The sequence below is a fragment of the Solea senegalensis genome, linkage group LG9 (genome assembly GCF_019176455.1).
Source record: "Solea senegalensis isolate Sse05_10M linkage group LG9, IFAPA_SoseM_1, whole genome shotgun sequence".
Lineage (NCBI taxonomy): Eukaryota > Metazoa > Chordata > Actinopteri > Pleuronectiformes > Soleidae > Solea > Solea senegalensis.
Genome location: NC_058029.1, coordinates 143,335 through 164,461, shown reverse-complemented (window position 1 = coordinate 164,461; position 21,127 = coordinate 143,335). Strand labels below are relative to the sequence as shown.

General features: G+C 41.1%; 1 protein-coding gene across 3 annotated transcripts in view; it reads left to right on the top strand.

The window, feature by feature from the left end:
• The window catches only part of otud7b (OTU deubiquitinase 7B), a 39,865-nt gene that overhangs the window by 11,833 nt on the left and 6,905 nt on the right, over positions 1-21,127 (top strand). For 2 of the 3 annotated variants that reach the window (XM_044034397.1, XM_044034395.1), the window contains exons 2-11: positions 13,073-13,315; positions 14,019-14,189; positions 14,327-14,554; positions 15,087-15,188; positions 15,560-15,687; positions 16,762-16,868; positions 17,081-17,208; positions 17,856-18,005; positions 18,544-18,661; positions 20,275-20,353. In XM_044034397.1, the coding sequence (XP_043890332.1) occupies positions 13,231-13,315; positions 14,019-14,189; positions 14,327-14,554; positions 15,087-15,188; positions 15,560-15,687; positions 16,762-16,868; positions 17,081-17,208; positions 17,856-18,005; positions 18,544-18,661; positions 20,275-20,353 (1,296 nt within the window). In that variant the 5' untranslated portion in view covers positions 13,073-13,230. The remainder of the gene's footprint in view (positions 1-13,072; positions 13,316-14,018; positions 14,190-14,326; positions 14,555-15,086; positions 15,189-15,559; positions 15,688-16,761; positions 16,869-17,080; positions 17,209-17,855; positions 18,006-18,543; positions 18,662-20,274; positions 20,354-21,127) is intronic. The other variant, XM_044034396.1, reaches the window with a different exon arrangement.

Genomic DNA, 21,127 nt, shown 5'->3' with positions numbered 1-21,127 from the left:
CCATCAGTTTTTTATTCAATCAGTTTAGAATATTTGAGGGTTTTTACCTGATTTTTTTTTTTTTACACCTCTAAAATTGTCTAAAATCCACTGCAAACGGCCATTTTTTCCAGTACATGAAGCTAATTCCTGACAATGGAGGAGAGGTTTGCGACACTGGTTGCCATAGGAATGAATGCACTTTTCTACACAAGGCTGTGTAGAAAAGAAGCATCAGTGCTTTCCTTAAGTTCTCCTGTAACCCAGCCTGACTGCTGTGCTGCTGTGTTGAGGCTTGGCGTAGTTTGTAAAGACAGTTTGGACTCAGAGAGACAGAGAAAGCTCTTTCTTTTTGTTAATGAAAGTTAAGCCTAAATGGGCGGGCACTCAGATGAGCAGATTGTCTTTAATTGAGGCATTAGGCGTTCACTGGGGCACTTAAATGGTAGTTGGTGGCAGTTTTTGAACTCTGCAAAGTTCAGCGTTTCTATGTTTAAACTGCGATTATGAGCAGATTATTTTTAGACTATCTGAAAGAGGACGTTGCTCTAATTCTGGCAACCCAGAGATTAGGTGGTGAATTGTTCACAGCTCATATCGCTCTGGTTTAGAGACACCAACAATCTCACACCGCACCCATCATGGCTCTTATCCCTGAGGTCGATGTTTCAGGTCCATAAAAACATGCATTACCTATAACCCATGCAGTCATCTACGGTACACTATGTGCTAGCGATTACTTTTATAATGAATTAATCAATTAGTATGGTCCGTGAAATATTCACATTGGAGAAGTTAAAAAATCAGAGAGCTTGTTTTAGTTGTTATTTAAAAACAAAAAAACACAACATAGTTATTATTTCATTTTATTTGTTAATAAACAATTACTAATGTAATCGTTAACTATTTTGATTATCAATTATTGCTTTGAGTGTTTTTAAATAATTGAAGTCATGATGTTTTATTTATTGAGTTATGACTTATTTTTTGTTTTTTAACATTAGATTGATTTCAGATAGTTGCAGTAACACATACACTACCACTGTCGTCAGAGATTGATGTTTTTTAGGCACATTTTATGCTTCAGACAATTAAACTGAGGCTTAAGTCATCATCACTGTCGAGATCGTGTTTTCCTCACTTTGTTTTGCCCTGAGTTCCTGCACAGAAAAGAGCTGGTTGCTGAGTTAACATGGTTCAGGTTTGGATGTTTCCAAGCCAACAAGCAAAGACAGGGAGCCTAGGAGAGAGGGAGGGAGGGAGGGAGGGGGGGAGGGAGGGAGGTTAGACTTGGCAGATTTTTGTGTGATGACTGGACAGCTTTTGCACTCGACCTGCTGCAGTGGCATGGCCTCCATGAGGGCAGGCGTGGTGTGGAATCTCTGACATCAGCAGTGTGTGTGTGCATTCAGGCTGGTGTTGTCTTTCGCATTACACACACAGACACACACAGACACACACAGACACACACAGACACACACAGACGCCCACAGTGGGCAGTCAAGCCATCATCAGTGCTGGTGTGTGTTTGTTATATGTTATTTACAGTGTACTTACAGGAAACATGCTGTGGTTTACTCATAATGAGGCTTTTCTTTTCAAATTTCTGGTTACAAGTTATTCTTCAGCACTTGGAAGAATGCAAATCAAGGCAAGTGGTGATAGATAGTCCATGTCCTTATTTGGGAAGAAGATAACCAGTCCATGCTGCTGCTATACCAGGATCATTTGCTCCACTTAGGACAAAAGCTTTCTTGGATTTACACAAAGAAGCATATTTTTTTCAAGCTAATGGACTTGAAACGGTCCACAGGTTCCTATAATTAACATGTCAGCAGCTGTGTATATGTTCTGTTTTACTGCACTTTCCTTCAATCACCAGCGTTCTACCAAAGCTCCTTTTGTCCAGGGAAATAGACCCTCTGTAATTTACTGTATTGATTTCAAAGATGTAAACCAATAGCAACTGAGAATATCTGTCTCCCCCAAGTGCACTGGTCAGGGGAGAATTAATGAGGCAGCATCAACAGCAAGTCATGCATACTGAAGAAATTCTACATTTTGTGTTGTTTGCCGTCACTTCAAGCTTAATCATTTATACCATGAACTATAGACTCTTTCATTGTAAACTGTATACACACATTCCAAGCCTAGCAAGGATGCGAGCGCAGTTAAGGGTCAGAAAACGTCACAACAGTAAGCGAAGACCTTATATGTCCACGGTCCTCCGCCGAATAATTCTGTATATGTTCTTTTGTTGCCGGTTAAGCACCGCGAACAATAACTACATAAATGAGTACTAGCTGACAGCAGTAGTCTGCCTGAGCCAGCTTCTATAAAAGATGGGCTAGATGATATTAGCAAGTGGCCAGATATTCACTCTTACCTTATAGATAAACCTAATAAACCTGCAATGTTAGGGGGAAGTGTCAGTTTGTAGTTCATCATATTCAAAGTCATTAACATGAGAATGTGGACACACATTGAATTCATTTCTGTGTGTGTTTTCTTGTCGGTACCTTAGCTGGCCGCTCGTGGTTGACCGCTAACTTCCGAACCTTTTCATATTCTTCGCATTCTGTGCGGCGATTGATTCACAGGTGGTGAAACATATTCTGTCCTTGACACCAACCGCTTTCCCACATAGTTTGCAGATTGGCGTCTTTTGAGTGACATCAGTGTTTTCAAAGCCAAACCACCTCCATGCGAGTGAGGATGATCCACGTTTAGCTATTAAATCTAACGACGTGGATTCCGAGTCTGGCAGAGTTTGCGTCAGCTTGGTTTGTTGTTGTGAAGCGTGGACACGGCATGCGCCGCACTCTGTGCTACTATCACGCAGTGAATGTGTGGCCTCTCAAAAAGGCGTGTTTTGATTGGTTCTTACAAAATGATTTCGACATACTCGATATTGTGATTTCACACAACAACTAAGGGGCGGTTGCCTTCAGAGCTTTCTGTTTGATGTTTAGGCATCAAACCAAGGGATCTTGGTTGGGTTCACGAAAAGAGTTGACTATTTGACAGTATAATGTGCAATGTCTTTCTGCTACAAAGGCAAACTCCCCCTTCGAATGCATTACTCATGCAACTCAAGGTGAATTTACCACCGTTGGCACAGGTTGCAGGTTTGGGCTACTTTTGAATTAGCTAGAACATGCCATAATTACAACTGGACAGTATTTATTAGAACTAAAAGTAATTTAAGCTCCACCACTCAGTATTTATTGCTGTACATGATTTCTAGCTTTAATCAGCCTGATTTTGAAGATTTATAAATAGGGCTTCCTCTGCTCCTTAGCCGCAGGTCACTGATCTGCTCGTTCTCGTGTTATATAATGAGTCAGTGTAGGCTGAGTGGGCTCAGTCAGTGACCAGATTACAGCACTCCACAGATAAAGACAGTTTAAGGACGGCCGCCTCACCACACCTTTGTTATTCTTCCATTTCTGGTTTGTTTCAGTAGTTGAGTATCTGCCGTGATAAATAGTTCACAGTAAACCACAGCCCTTTTCCTGGAGGAATTTAAAACTCAAACACGGGCTGTTGAGTCACAGAGAAGTAAATACACAAGGAGGCGTCTGCTCTGTTCACTCCTACAGTTTATTTATGCCTGCGTCTGTGGTTTCTAAAGAGAGTAAACTATGCCTATTGCAGACATTTAAAGTACTTAGACTGACATCTTTCATAACTCCAGACTCATTCAGACTTCAAATGCGTTACTCATGTGGACAAACATTTCCCTACATTGTCTCTCTAAATTCCCACTTATTAACTGTCATCCTAGCCCGACTGATCGGGGGGGACCATATATTCAGATGGTCCTGAATATAAGGGAGAAAGAAAGAAACCAGAATATATTCAAATTTAAGAACCTGAAAAATCAGACAACTTTTATACTTACTTCTATAATTATTGTAAAAACACTCAAACTGATTGATTGTCAAAATAGTGGGTCGCTGCCATAATTGGAACACATTGGAAGTTTAGCAGGGAAGACGATTAAGTCACAGAGTTTATGGAAGTGCACGCTGGGGACCGCGTTACTCTCTTTTCAGACATGTCCCGACCCGCCTTATTCAATGTGGTCACCACACGCAGTCACACAGCATAGAACACACAGACACGGCTCCTATTTAAGGCCCAATATTTGTCTTTCTTACATTTTGCATGCCATGCGTTTTATTGGTTGTGAGGGTTAGTTCTGAGCAGTCAGTAACTGCTTCAGGCTCAAACCTGCCTGTTGGAAAAACACTACTAAAGCCTCTCTTTGTGGACTCAGAAGCAATAAAGACAGTGACGATAAAGACAGAAATGTTTTCATGTACTTTCATACATAAACGGAAATTAAAGTAGTTATGAAAGAAGACTCTGTCTGACAGTCACTGAACTGAAACTGGTCGGGTTATGATTGGGCTCACAATCGCCAGCTTTTGGCAGTGCTGTCACTAAATACATCAGACTCCTAAATTTGGAGATTTAAGAATATCCTTTCTAAATGTTGGAGATGAACGCATATTTTTAAGTCATTTTAACGGATCTACATTTCAGCATTGTTCAGTTTAATTCTTGTGTCGGACGTCACGCTCATGACTCTTCCAGTGACGACAATCTCTGTCCAATCAGTGACAGGCACTCTGTTGACGTCACGTTTTAGTATCAACCCAGCTCACTTGGAAACTCCACAGAGCATCAAAAAAGGAACTTAAACTGATGGAGTACAATCGAATCAAGCCAAGTAGTGCTAGAACTGTGTAATGGAAAAGCACCATAAAACATAAAAAATAATATATATATATATAATGCATACAAATACAATGTATGTACACTATATTAAACCCTGCCTTTTGGAAACGATAGTCTCCTTTGGTCCAAACTTCAGTCCAAACCAGCTTGTTCCCAGCGAGCCCTTCCTCACAAAGATAAAGACGGGGAGAGACATTGAAAATGATAGTGTTGATAGAAAAACACTTGGAGACTGAAAGTGAAAATTAAAGTCAATATACTTTTGGGATTAGTCTAGATTGATGATTCATTCATTTAATTAAAAATAGGAGGAGAAAATGAGAGTGTGTGCAGTGTCTTGTTGGTGAATGAATGTTTTCTTATGCCTGATTCTAAGATCTAATCCAAGCAATTTCCATTTTGTTGCCTTTTCCAGCGCCTCGGAGCTGTGATCAACTCCACAGTTATACAAATACATGCAATACAACTTCACTTTAATTTAATAACATTTTGACATGGTGAACCAATTTAAGGTCAAGCATGAGCTCCGTTCTTGAACTCCTCGAGCTAAAACCTTAGCATCCTGATATCCTCCCGCTGTCGTCGGCTCATGTCAGCTCAGCTGTTCGCGGGTCAAGAGGAAAGAACTATTTCTCTCGTGGACGACGCATGTAATGCCATGAATGTGGGCGCGTGGATTCCAGAAGACGAGGATAAATAATCTGAAGGTCGTGTTGTGTCGAGCAGTGAATTGACCCTCTCAAAGCGGACTGTGCGTGACCTCCCTGTTCTCTGCCACTGATCCGAGCCGTTCTCCCTCCCAGCCCTCTGCTCAGCGCCCACGTGTTGTCAGCAGCTTCTGTTACATAAGCCCTGCTGCCAGACAAAAACTCAGCCATCCCAGACACAAATCACTGGCTGCCCCACGCTGGCAGCACCGCTGTTCATGTTAGCTGCTAATCCACACACACAGCCGGCCTTTCATGGATACAGGGAGAGGTTTCTTTATTTATTTGACTGGCTGTCCAGTTTAAAATTTCAGCCAGCGTTGTCGTAATACCACTAAAACTATTTTGAGGGTGTGTGACATTTAAAACTTACAGCGTGTAACTTTAGCTGATTTTTGGTTGATAATATTATTCTGCTGTCGGAAGCAATGTAATATTGTTTGTGAAGAGGGGTGGAGCGGTTCACAAAATCCCAGGTTCAGTTTTATCCACCACTTTTTTTTACTGCCGTGATCATAGTTAACATGAAATCCAAAATGCTCCCACACAGGAGAACGCGTCCTCTAACTCCAGACCTCCTCCTGTGTCTTCTCTCAACATTTCTACAATTGACCCACAGCACTCAATGCTCCACACCTCCAATTTTTTACCAAATGAAAGATTTAAATAACAAACAAAAAACTGGCTTCCTGGTGGGAGTTTGTTTTTTTTACAATAAAGTCACAATCACACTTTTTATCAACTGATTTCTTTCTGAACAGTAGATTTTCAGTTGTTTCTGAACAGTGCAATCAAACTATTTCCCTATGTACAAAAACATAGACTAGAACAGAGCATTTAGGCCAAAGAACATATGTGAACAACAATTTCACGCTCTCAGACTAAAAGACAGACTAAATTATGTCTTCTCGTGCCTCCACCATATTATTTTTTTTAATGTATATTTATCCTGTTAAATGAAAAAAAAAGTATATCTGCATGTGCTGAAACACAAGTATTCAGAATTCACAACAGAATAGACTAAATGACTTCCACAGTTAGGGAAAACATTTATATCAGTTATTGGCTCAAGCACTCTTGATTTATCGGCATATCAGATGTTGGCAAAAAGTCCAATATCGTTCATACTTATACTTTTCCTTTATCTATTTTTCTGGACCACAATTTATTACACTTTTTATGATTTATCAATTCATTATTGATAATCTTCCTCCTCATATACAGTATGTACTATGTACTTTAACTTATCCACCATGAGTCACATGTAGGATGAGTATCGTATCGGTCCAATACTGTTCATCCGTCCATTAACACAGTGAAAAAGTAATGTCAGCGAAGCTAACTTTGCTTAGCTGGCTCACGTTAGACACTTCTATCAAGGCTGCCGTGGTTGCAGAGAGTAAATTAACTCAATGACCACAATGTAAACATCAGTGGTGGAGAATAAATAATTACAACTACTCACATTACTGTAATTCATTGTGGAGCTTGAAATGAATCGGCTTAAACGTGAACTGATATCGGTGGATATTGGAGTTTGTTGTATCGGTATCTGACCTATGAGGTAACATGTACCTTCATATATTCCTTGATTCATTTAGGTTAATCTGACTTGCCGACATTCCCTCAAGTCCGTTCTTCAGCTAATAAATACACAAATAATTGAAGATTACAATGCAGTATAACTGTAGAGGCTTTGTGGCATTAATATGTAAGAAGACGGCCTGTTGTTGTTTCTGAAGGAGACCCATGTGACTTTATATGAGATGTATGATGGTGGACACACAGGAACGGCTGATGTTCTGGCCCAGAGTGATAACAGGCAGTCTTTTGTTTTTCTGTGTTGGTACATTCTGTTCACAGCCCTCTCACTGTTTTTCCTGGCTCACTGGCGCCTGATGATGTCAGTTAATATGTCAGTATTTCTATCTAAACAACAGTAATTATTGAACAAACCTCTGGATTAGCTGCAAGAATAGTTGAAAAACAGATTTTACACCCTTAACAAAATGCTCAGCCACTAAATAAATATGTCTCATTAATATCTTAATGTGTTTGCTGCTTTATCTGTTAGATAGCCTTGTGTTGAATGTTGTAACAAAAGAACCACACTTCATAAAGCCAATAATTATTACTGCAACCCCATTTAAAATGTATTTAAAATTTAAGTACATTTAACATTTACAACCATACTTGTTTGTATTCACTGTCCATGTGTCAACAGCTCTTGAGGTTTACTGTCACAGTGGTATGTGTGAGGCTGTGGATCTACATCCCACATGCCACAGCCCATAATGATACCACTGTTCACAAGTTAATGCCATGTGTCATTGTTAAGAATCTGTCAAAGTACACAACACTTAATAACACAAGTCCCCGTCTTTGAGGTTTTTGTTTTTTTCTGCTCCAGGGTTTTTGTGCTCTATTGTCCATTTTTAGTCAGAATGGGCTGAAACATACTTTCAGGTTTACTCCATCATTGTCCCAGAGCAGTTATCCCTCTTCTCACTGTGCGCCACTGTTGTTTCTCTCGCTCTCTCTTTTTTCCAAAGTACTAACTTGAGTTTGTTCTGAATTTAAGCAAATAATTGCAGAGGACACATATCCAGTGTGCCTCAGTGGTCACGTCATATGTTTTCAGAGCTGTTATGCTAATATGGATGGAGCTTACTTTGTCATGTGCACGCAGATCAAGTAGTTTGAAGGAGCTCTTTTTAAATGAAATCAACTTCAGATGTAACCAAAGGCTAGGTGACTTCTTTAATGACAGTAGCTCTGCTGGGTTCGTCAGTCATGACTCAGACCAAGTGCTGACTGAATATACTACCCAGAAGTATGTCTGTATAAGTGTTTAATCACTGTAAAATGAAAATAGTTTGCTTTGTGTAGCCTTAGAATGAGCCTTTTATATGTACTCTACCCTGGAGGGTTGAGCAGAGGAGTCTTCACTTTGTTGCAGTCTCACAATAAACCTTTTTATAATAATTCAAGTTCGCTGTAGATCACAATATTTTTTTATTTATACAGGTTATCCCATTGAGACGCGGGATCTCATTTTTGAGAGAGACAATCATAACAGCACAACACAATAAAGGGGATGATGTGCAAAATGTCAAGTGAATAAACAGATTAAAATATGAGGAGCAAGTTCCCAAAGCAAGTCCTCTCCAGTGATTCTAAAAGAATTTTAAAATCTGCTAAGGGAATCAAGCTGAGACTGTGCTGAAGCTTGTTCCAGGTTCCAGGAAAATCTCTTTTTGCCAAGCTCTGTGTGGAAAGAGTGGACCGTGAAAGTGATGAAGTCCTGGGAACGGAAGCTATGACTGACCTGAGTATGTAACATGCACACTTGAGGACGAAATTATTAGCCCCCATATAAAAATGTCATTGTTTTAAAGGTATTTCCTAAGTGCTGTTAAACAGAGCAAGGAGTCACAGGTTTTTAAACATCCTAGTTTTATTACATACTTCCGTTATTTGAATTTGCACACAAAAAATCAATTATTCCACAAAAAAACACAAACTACCAGGGTCAAAATGATTTAGCCCCCTTAAGAACTGAACCTTTTATTGAGCCATAGCACAAACTACTGTTGTGCAATGATGTGTTTAACTCTGTAATGCTCAAAACTTTTAAAATCAAGTTAAAACTCAGGTTTATCTCCCAAATCCACACAGTATAAACCTTTCAGTCAGGGTTTGAGTTGTCACTTGAGAAAGCATCATGCCAAAAACAAAAGAAATCAGTTTAGACTTCAGAAAGAGGATTGTCCATGCTCACAACGCAGGAGAAGAACACACAAAGTTATCTCAGCGTTTTCAAGTGTCAACAACTGGAGTGAGAAGCATTATCAAGAAATTCAAACAGACCCACACGATACAGAACAAGCCTGGCAGAGGTAGGAAGCTGGAAAGAAACCCCTGAACAACCCTGAACAACTGCCAAGACACGAGTGAATGACTTCACCAAGTCAGGAATTGTAGTCTCAAAGAAGACAATCACTAGAGCTCTGCACACAAATGGACCGTGGGCTTGAGACCAAGCTGAGGCAGCTGACCAGACAGGGGCCTACAGCCTGTCATGAATCTTACATTGAGCAGAGGCATTCATATAAATGCTATCTCCATAATCAAGAAGGGGCAAGAAGGTGGCATATAAATTAAACAATCAATCAATCAATCAATCAATCAATCAATCAATATTTCTGTAAGGCTGGACAATATGGCTTATATTTTTAATATATATACGAGATATATGGGAATGTGAAGCTGTTTCTCTGGGTTCATAAAAGTTTTCTTTTAAAATGTCTGTGCTTCTCAAAGTGATGATACAATACAACACAATCCATTTCTTTGGCTTTTTAATGTTAAGCGTGTGTTGGACACAATGAAATTGCCTATAAATATGGTCAAATTCTGACATAATGCAAATAATTAGGTTTGTGTTATTAAGGGACACTGTTTTTATTTTTAAATCTATATATACTTTAGATTTAATATATAATGTTTACTACGATGATTAAAGGTCATCACGGATACCTTCATCATGCTATGACAATATCCAAAATCTAAGACCATGTCTTGTCTCATCATCAATCTATCGCCCCGCCCAGCCCTAGTCACGTGTTGTTTTTTGGATTCAATTTTCCATTTTAGTTTTAAAATAAAATACCAAAGTGAATATTCACTTAACAGAATATTTGATGATTCATCAACAAATCCACGGTTTGTTGCCTCTAGTCCTTCCTGCGCTAATTGCTGTGGTTTTGAACAGTGAAATCATATTTCCATATGTCATTTCATTGGTACGTATAGCAACACACTCACTCCACAGCCACTGTTTTGTCTTGTTTCGTTTTTTTTTAGGGGAGCACTATTGTTGGCCTGAGAAAATGCTAGAAACACACTGCTGGCTGAGAAAGGCCTTTTTGGTGCTGAAGTGTGTTCTTCCCCCCTGCTCGAGTGCCTTTTAATAAGGATTGAGCATCTGAGGGAGGTAGGGAGAGCTTGAAGCGAGAGAACGATGGCGAGGTGTAAGAAGAGTAAACTCGTGACTCACCAGGCAGTGGAATAGAGTTCACTGAGTCATGGATGAGGCAGGAACATTGTGTGGTGAATGAGACACGGGAGCGATGGGAATAGATGACTGTAGATTATGTATGGATCATTTTTACCATTGCACAGTTGCACACAGTCAGAGACATTCACAAAGAATATAGTTATTATTATCCATGTGTACTACATGTTACACGTTGGATGCACATGTAAAATCAAGTTGTAAGTACTGTTCACAACTCGATACATTCAATTCAGTTTTATTCATATAGACAAACGCACTGCAACGACCCAAAATACATGCAGGTTAAGAAATGAGCTGCATATTCACAAACGCTGCAGATTCAAAAAAACATGCAGGACAGAAAACACACACAAACCCCACATGCAGGACAGAAAACACACACAAACCCCGAAACATGCAGGACAGAAAACACACACAAGTCCCAAAACACAAGCAGAATCAAAAACACACACAAACCCAAACTGCAGGACAGAAAACACACACAAGTCCCAAAACACGCAGACAACACACAGAAAACAGTCCCACAAACACGCAGGACAGAAAACACACACAAGTCCCAAAAAGGACAGAAAACACACAAGTCCCAAAACAAGGACAGAAAACACACACAAACCCAGAAAATGGCAGGACAGAAAACACACAAGTCCCAAAACACCAGAAAACACACACAAGACAGAAAACACACACAAGCAGGACAGAAGAAAACACACAAGTGAGTAGGACAGAAAAAGAAAACACACAAAGCCCAAAACACGCAGGACAGAAAACACACACAAGTCCCAAAACACAAGCAGAAACAAAAACACCAGCATATTCAATAATGTGTGAGCGCTCGTTTTCGTGCAGCTCTACGACCAGTCGTAATTCTAACTTTATTAAAAGACCTTTATTAAGATGTTTTCCTCCTGTAAAAATGTACTTTTTATGATCAGTGTATCAATTTGGCAGCAGTTTGCTCTCGGGGCGTAGAAAAGTATGCATTTATTACATCTCAAAGTTGATAATAATTCAGTATTAAAAGAGCGAATCTGACTTTTAATTAGAATTTTTTTCAAACATTGTACAGTACAGCTAGTTTACAGAACACTATCAGATACCAATGTATACAGTACTTTGTACAGATGCTTATGTCTGATTAAAAGGTCTCTGAAACATAGCTGCGAGGAGGTGTGCTTTCAAACGTGTTTTATTTTGAAAACCGTGCGTCAATGACCTTAAAAATGAGCTTGACTGGAGGCTTTTTACCGTAAATATCTATAAATTCAGCGTCAGGTAGTTTGACTATAGAGAAAGGAGTGTTGTATAGCATGACCGCAGTTCAGGTGTTCCAGAACAAGGCAACTGTAACTGTCCAGATGATTTTTACTGGCAAAAGAGAGGCTTTTAGCTTTAGCTCGGCCCCTTGTGTATTTCTTTGAAACCAGGACCACTTTGATTTATTCCCTTTGACTGGCATTGATTGTGTCAGAGTTCTGCTGATGCCGACTGTGGGTTTTTTTCCTCTCAGCCTTGATAATGTTTATGGATTGATATTGTTTTTAGGTACACTCAACGGATGCATGTCCTTGGAATTTGCTATTGAATATTTACAAGCAAAATTGCCTAATTGATTTGAGAGGGGCCTCTTTATAGACATATTAGTGTGTAATGTTTCTCTGGGCCTGTCGACACACAAATCAGTGTCGCTGAGTCTCCATAGGTTTTTTTTTTTTATCATATTGGTGTTTGATCCACATGGAAATGGTGTTTTCGGAGCCCTGAAACTGCGTTTTTTCTCAAAATGCCACCCCTACGTTTTCATGTAGACGTTGAATGCACTGTGTACTTCAGCATTTTCAGTCGTTTTAGGGGTTTTATGTGGCTGGAGGCATTTCCTGAAACGATGCCGTGTTTACGAGAAACCTTTCCAAAATGATAAACAGAAGCATTGTATACATTTGGCTCTGTTTCCTGTGGATAGGTGGGAACAAATAAGGGAGTAAGCTGTAACTAGCAATTCATTTCAGAATGTATTCATCTGTTAATTTTCTCAATTCATCGATTAATTCTGTTCATAAAATGCCTCAAAGACATTTAACTGTGGGGGAGGAGCAAAGAAGTTCACATTTTCACATGCTATAGTCTTGTTTTTATTTTCACTCAACACAAAATCAACATATCACTACTTAATATAGACTCATTTATTATCTATTAATCATGGAAGTGTTTCATCCTTTCTTTCAAGTGTCGATTTTGAACTCATTTTGAGACAAAGAATGAAATAATTGGGGCATAAGAATGAAGTCATGGCCACATGACATTTATGAGGTTTCAGTGAACATTTGAGCAAACACTGCTGTGAAAGCCCTTTGTTTGCCACAGCTGTTGTCATGGGCGGGTCAAGTGACTGCAAAGGTGTCACGTTCAAAAACAACTGGGCCACAACAGGCTTGTATGTGAAGAGGGTTAAGCAGGGTCATGATATCATTCACTGTTGTAAACACTGCAGCTCTAACATTCCCCTCATCCCCTCTAAGCTTTTTACTGATCCTTAACTTCTTTATGTGTCCTCTCTTTTCAGGTGTGGCCTGTGGAGTAGTTCCACGTAGAGTGCTCCTCCCCCTCACCCCTCCCTTGCTGTTCTTCTGAGGAGAGCAAGTACTCTTTTTCTTTCTTTTTTTTTTTTTTCTTAAATTTTCTACCTGGAAGCAACCCGCCCACTTTTGAATTCATGATCACATGACCGTGGATATGGACGCAGTCCTATCCGACTTTGTCCGTTCCACTGGAGCTGAACCAGGATTGGCCAGAGATCTGCTAGAGGGTGAGTGGGAGTGTTTCACTGCCCGTCATGAGGTTGAGGATGAGGACAGTCCGCTCCTTAAATGACTTAAATCGGCTTTTACATATAAAAGAATAATAATAATAATAGTGGAGATATGTCAAGTTTGACAACTCAGGGACTCGCCTAATAAAATCTACATCTATTTAAGTCTATGATATCCTAATAATATGGTTTTAGTAAAACTGCCTTTTAAAAAGCTGAAGTTTGGAAACGGTTCTATCTCTTGCACCAAAATCCTTGGTTTGGTTAAAACAAGACATTTTCTGATCTGATGATCATTGAGAAAATAATCGACAGGTTAATCGATTATGAAAACATTTGCAGGCACTTCAATATGCAACTGCACTTCAAGAGCTAGAAGTATGCGTTTTAACTGACCGCTGTTAGGGTATTTTATTCTATATTATTCTGTATTCTATAGGGAGAGTCCGCAGGGCTGCTGTTGCCTAGCAGCAACACAAGTTACAGTTTAGAATGTGGGTTAAAAATGCAGTGCAGTGTACAACAATCCAGCGAGCCAAAGGAATGTTCCACTGACCTTTGCATAAGATAAGGCGTCCTGTGGTTGTGTCAACCTGTGGTGAATATTTAATCCCATTAAGCATGTGTCATTTTCGTTATGTGGTGACACTGAAACTGTTCCTGCTCAAACACGTCGCTGCCACCTTCTCTTGCTCCGTAGGCAAGAACTGGGATTTCACCGCCGCGCTCAGTGACTTTGAGCAGCTTCGACAGGTGCATGCTGGGAACCTGGCGTATTCTTTCGCAGAGGAGAGATCGTATCTGCCTCCAGAGAAGGAGATGGCGCGTATGGGGCGGCCAATACTACACCGACAGGACGAGGTCGTGCAAGGTAAGATAGTTCAGTGTTGCAGTGTGTGCTGATAAGGTGGTTAATTATTGTTATATTAATGTGAACAACAGCGACTGCACTTTATGAAGCACTCTGAATGAGCTCGTGTCTCACAGTCTCCTCTCGTCCTCTCACAGCCACAGAGAAGCGTCTGTCCAGGGGCATTTCCCACGCCAGTTCAACCATCGTGTCCCTGGCCCGCTCTCATGTCTCCAGCACTGGTGGGAGCAGCAGTGAGCCTCTTCTGGACACGCCTCTGTGCACTTTCCAACTACCAGACCTCACTATGTACCAAGATGACTTCCGCGGCTTCATTGAGAGAGATCTCATCGAGCAGTCCATGATGGTGGCCTTGGAGCATGCGGGTGAGAGAACCCGGACACCAGCGCGTGATTCAAAGCTTAACACCCGTCACACCACGTGGACCACGAGAGTCGTTTAGAAAATCATGACACACACGGTCATCACCGACTCCACGAACATTTTAGCTACTTAACAAAAGGCTCACTGGTTAATTCTACGATATCTTGAGAATCGAGCTGTGTTTACGTGGATACAAGTCATTTTAGATCTGTGTTCATCTCAACAGTCGATCTGATCACGACTTCCTGGTCTGGTGACATACGACATAATGTGACGTATTTTCACGTAGTTAATGCTGCGTTTCCGTTCCACAAAAGAATAATAAACAGATATGGAAGAGGAGGAAGATGTGACGGATAGTGGACAGTGAGTGGACAGGAGTAAGTGGACCACCACAGACCAAGATTTACAATGGAGAGATGCTGTGTTGATATATACTGTGTGAGACAGTATCTCAAATCTTTCTCCTAATCTAATCCCACGCTTTCTTCCTAATCCAGACTGATGAGTCGTGTTTTTCCTCCTCGTCTGCAGGTCGCCTGAACTGGTGGACAAAAGTTGTCTCCAACTGTCAGAATCTGCTTCCTCTGGCGACAAGCGGGGATGGAAACTGCCTGTTACACGCAGCCTCACTTGGTGAGTATCAACCTTTAAGACCTTTAAACATCACCCCGACACTGTGCAGGTTCACACTCTATGAGCAGAGCTTTATTGTGAGCTAAAGCAGTAATTGTTACAGCGTCATAGTGCTCTTATTCTCTCATTCACTTAGTCTTTGTGGCTCACAAAGGAGTCCTTGTCCAGAATATTAATAACGCTTCAGCTAATGTGCTGGCTTTGATCCAGTCTCCTGCATGTGAGAGCAATATTCAACCACTTAACCTTTGTCAGGAGAATATTTACAACAAATAATAACAATAAATTCAGCTTTTCTTGGTGTTTCTAGAGACAGTGTTCGTTCTATGCAAGACTTTTGCAAATGAGTTCATTTAAGTTTCGTATTGCAGGCATGTGGGGCTTTCATGACCGGGACCTGATGCTGCGTAAGTCCCTGTATGCTCTGATGGATCATGGGCTGGAGAGAGAGGCACTGAAGCGCAGGTGGAGGTGGCAGCAGACGCAGCAGAACAAAGAGGTCTGTACTCGTGTCTCTGTGATGACTGTATGACGGCACCGCATGTCGAAGGAATGTCGTGAACTTTTCACCTTGTTGACAAAAGTATACGGGGAAAATGATCAAAGGAAAGCCTTTGGATACTTCTTTAAAAAAAAGAAAAGAAAACAACACAAACCACACTGGAACAAGTGACAGTCTTTTGTAAAGTGTGTGTTTGCATGAGGTTCTGACAGATTAACCTTGTGCTGTTGGATGTTTAATGCAAGCTGTTGTAGTGGAGACTGATCAGCTGAAAGAAACTGCTGGACCATAACCACGTACTGTATGTGCACGCTCACTGAAAACATGGCTGCCAGCTGGGATACACGTCATAACATCGTTTAGCCTCAAATCAAAAGCTTCATCCAAGAAAATCTACACCTTTTTCAATCACGGCGAGACCAGTTTCCAACTAGAAACTGATGTTTGTAAACCGCTCACCCTCCTCGCACCAAAGTCCAGACAAAATCATCATTTTGAACTCACTGGGACACAGAAGCTGCTCATCTGCTGCCTTCTGTAGTAAGTTTGTGCCTCTGTGGTTAATCTGAATGAAGAAATTCACTGGTGTAGACAGTAGTGGATGAACAGCTCTTGTGTGCTGTAAAGGAAAATCACAGATTTTCTCTCTGGACTGTGGTGTAAGGGTTTTACCTCGTAGGAAGTGACACAGACGTCACTTTCCAGCTGTTTTAAGCATCAATTTGAAATAATTCAAAATAATCCTTGTGTCCCCACTGCCATGTTGTCGTTTGAGAGTGAGTGTATGTGTCCCGGTGCAACACAGTCAGCACCGTGTGTGCACCGTGCGTGCACCGTGTGTGCACCGTGTGTGCACCGTGTGTGCACCGTGTGTCAGTCCCTTATACAACCACACTTATACAACCACACAAACCCTGATCTATACCTTAAAACATCCAGTTCAAGCTGTTTCCTCAGTTGTTAGCACGTAGCCTTGTGATAAGACAGTGTTGTACCACTGCATGCCTCTGTGACATTTGACACTCTCTAAACTGTGTGTGTGTGTGTGTGTGTGTTTCCCTTTCACCTCAGTCTGGTCTGGTGTACACAGAGGACGAGTGGCAGAAAGAGTGGAATGAACTGTTGAAATTAGCGTCCAGTGAGCCGAGAATACACTACAGCACCAACGGCACCAACGGGTAAGGTCTGGCACAGACAATGCAGTCACTGTTCTCGCACACACACACACACACTTTGTCACACTCGTGTTTTCATTCATGAACAACCTGACGCCGAATCCAGACTCTTTATATATAAGAAACAACAACTTTAACGACTGTGTTTTAAATGAACTTGATGTCTCAAGTGTCTCGTGTGTTTAAACGTGACGCTCTGTTGCTCTCGTCCTCAGGGTGGAGTCCTCGGATGAACCAGTTTATGAGAGTTTGGAGGAGTTTCACGTCTTTGTCCTGGCTCATGTTCTCAGAAGGCCTGTCGTGGTGGTGGCTGACACCATGCTGAGGGACTCTGGAGGAGAGGGTGAATATCAATACACACACTTTAATTCACTTTACTGTATCTGTGATGGTCACACAGCAGAGGACTACAGCAAAAACACCTGGGTTTAAAGTTAGTTTTTATTAATCCCCTTAGGGAAAGTATTCCTCTGCATTTTGACCCATCCTAGAATTAGGAGCAGTGGGCTGCCACACTGAGTGGCGCCCGGGGAGCATTGGGGGGATGGGTACCTTGCTCAGGGGTACCCCAGCCCTTTTTGGCCGGGTGGGGATTTGAACCAGCGACCTTCTGGTTACAAGTCAAGTTCCCTTTCCACTTGGCCACTTGGTTTGTTCAGTTGTGTGTGGAGTTAGCAGGTTTCCTCCCACGGTCCAAGAACACGCAGAGATGAACGGGATACTCAGTAGATGTGAATGTGAGTGAGTGAATGGTTGTTCATTTCTGACGACCTGTCGCACGATGTCACCTGGACCCTTATTTGGAGGATAAAGCGGTCGAATGAATGAATGAATGAATGAATGAATGAATGAATGAATGAAATTTGGCCTGGGCGATGTGTAAAAAATGACGGCTGAATTTAAACCCGTTTGTATCTGTATGTTGTAAATGACACAATGGTCAGAGGGTGCTGGAGGAAAGTCTTTAATGCCCTTGTTGTTCTTCCTCAGCCTTTGCCCCCATCCCATTCGGAGGCATTTACCTGCCGCTGGAAGTGCCAGCTGCCAAGTGCCATCGCTCTCCGCTCGTCCTGGCTTACGACCAGGCTCACTTCTCTGCTCTGGTCTCTATGGAGCAGAAGGACGGCCCCAAAGAGCAAGGTAGTGCTCTATGTTATTCATTTATCTTTGTTATCAGTCTATTCTCTTCTAATATGTAGCTGACATTTTAAAGCCAACAGTCAATAACGTGTGTAACATTTTTACGTGACTTCTTCTTCCTCAGAATAGCTGATAAGTAAAAACCGTTGAATAATTAACACGGTGTCGAGCCGCAGTAAGAACTACATTAAGAGCCACTTCCTCCCTGAACACTTAGTGCCTGAGCTTTTTTTAAATAGTGACCTTGGTGGTTTATTTGACAATGGTGACTAATGGCCATTTTTGAGTACGCCCAGTGATCGTGTTGCTCAACACCAAGTTATCAGAATGAGTTTAAAGTTTGAAACATGAGAATGAAATGATGAACTACTGTTTACTGATGTTTGTGCACAAGTAACAAGATAACTTCATCTTTAGTTCCATAAACGACACTGCTCTGAATAAGAAGGCTGCATTTGTTTGTTTTTTTAAATAGAAAGTGAAGGAGTTGTTGATTGAAAGACAATCCAAAGTGTTTTTTTCCTCCTGTTTCCACCAGCAGTTGTGATCCCACTCACTGACTCGGAGCACAAAATGCTGCCTCTGCACTTTGCCGTGGATCCAGGGAAAGACTGGGAGTGGGGCAAGGATGACTCAGACAACGTGATGCTGGCGAGGTATCGTCTTCTTTCTGTCCAGTTAAAAATAAATCACAAGGTTCTGAAGCGCTGAGACAGACTGACAGAGAGGGACAGACCGTGTTGGTGTCCAGGGTTTGATCCCTGACTGCAGATTAGTGACACTCTCTGCCACTGACAATGAGATTAACTCTAAATACCTGCTATGAATGGAGCAGGAGACACTCATGCCAAAACAGAGGGGGGGGCTCTACCTAATTCACACCATGGGCATTTTATTTAGATGAAATGGTGGATGGAGATGATCGTACACGAGTGCTGAAGTTAAAAAGCTGCTGAGGGACAAGAAAACAAAAGGATTCATGCAGACAGATGCTCCTGCATCATCCGCGTCCCTGTTCACCAAAGATTCTAAACGATTCTAAACAAAAGCTTTAGTTTTGATTGTCATAGCCTGTGTCTTTTCAAAAGACCCGCACAGTTTCAGCGAAGTAGGAAACAGCGGCTTGTGTTTGCGTTGCTGTCTGAACCTTGAAACACTCTGAAGTCACAGAAGTGACTGTAGTCGTCGGGTAGACTCTCAAATCAGCAGCTCTGTGCAGCGAAACGCTTTGGAATCGAAAATAGATTTTTAATCACAATTTTATGGAGAGATTCTGAAAGATTCTGTTATCAGACTGTAAGTAAGATTGAATGCAGCTGTTTAGTCACAGCTGATAAGAACCAGTCAGGGAGTGAATGAGGGAAAGTGCGTCACCGTAGGTTTCTGCCAGTCTCCACTGAAACACACAGCACTGTGCTTTCACACTTCTCCGTCGTCAGGGCGCAAAAATGCTGGAGTCTTGTAGATGCCAGGGGTGTTTGGAGCAGAGTTTATGCCCTTTTTTAACACTAGGGTAACATGGCTGTAGCCTAAAATTCACTTTTGTTATTAGCCTCTATTAAAGGACTTGACCAATGTTATGTGTAATAACAACTAAATGAATCATTTGCTCCATGTGGATCAGTGTTTTCCAAACCTGGAAATGAGGATGTTAGAAAATATTCAATATTATAACTGAGAAGCTGGAAATTCAGAGATTGTGTTGTAATGACTAAAAAAAACATTCATTTAGTAATTAGTTATTGATCCAGAATAGTAACAGATAACAGTCACGATGGTCGGCCATCTTTGTCCGACCACACGTCTCTCTCGTCTGTCATTTATTTCTCTGTCACTATTTCCTTGTCTCACACAGACATCTGACTCTCCTGGTGGGCGTTATGTTTTTAACACTGTGTGTGTGTGTGTGTGTGTGTGTGTGTTTCTTTCCTCCACTTGTTTTGGCCAAATGTTACGTAAGGCTTTTGTCTGAAAGCATGACTGTGCAGATCAGGCTCCATCCAGTTCACAACTGTTAGACTTTTTATAATACTGTGGGTTTTTTTTATCATTCTAATTATAATTATTATATAATGATATTACATTTTCTCTGGTTCCACATTTAAGCTCAGTATTGTGTTCTAGAATCCAGGTTACGCCGATTGTTCAGTGCTGTCATAATGAACAAGAATAGAATCCCATTCCTCAACATGAGCCGTCCGTCCGTCCGTCTATGACTGAAGTTATTATTATTATTATAATTGTGTGTCTGTCTCTGTTTTCCCTGCAGTGTTGCTCTGTCTTTGGAGGCCAAACTCCAGATGCTACACAGCTACATGACGCTCACCTGGCTGCCGCTGCCGTGTGAGGTAAACAACAAAGGAGACATGTGGCCTGATGCTACATCAACACAAATATTAACTAACACTGATATTCAATTATTAAATTAAAGGTACCGCTCCTCTAAGACTTCGAAATAATATCTGGACATCTTTAGGCTGTGTCCCGCGACACGTGTGTGGAGATAAAGCTGCACACAGGCTGTTTCTCTGGACATCAATACGCTGTAAATGCACTTTATAATCAAATATCTACTGCTCATGATATCCAGATAACACCTGGTTCATGACGGACATGCTCAACTTCTAACACAAATGATTAGGCTTAGAATTAAAGCAGTGTTATTAAGTGACTTTCATTTTTGTCCAATCCATATAAAATATTTCATTTCTATTGAATGTATAATATTTAGTGTGTTTCACAGCCGTTAATACCAGGACAAGTCATCACAGCACAGACACCTTATCAGGATGTGATGATATCCAAAATCTAAGACCATATCTTATCTCATGTCACGGTTTATAGATGTAATTGATATAATATCAGTATGTAGCCCAGCCCAAGCGATGGGAGACCATCTTACAGTATATGATTTCTGAATATAGATTTGGGTTGAAATGTATAACACAATGTGTCCCAAACTGGATTTAAAAGATACATTCAGGACACATTTATGATCAAATCACTCAAGACGGATGTTAAACGTCTGAAAGAGGTCCAAGTGTTGAGCTGCTTGTGATTAGCATCACTTTTATTCAGAATTATTACAGATGTGTGTACATTTTGGGCCACACGGTTGGTGT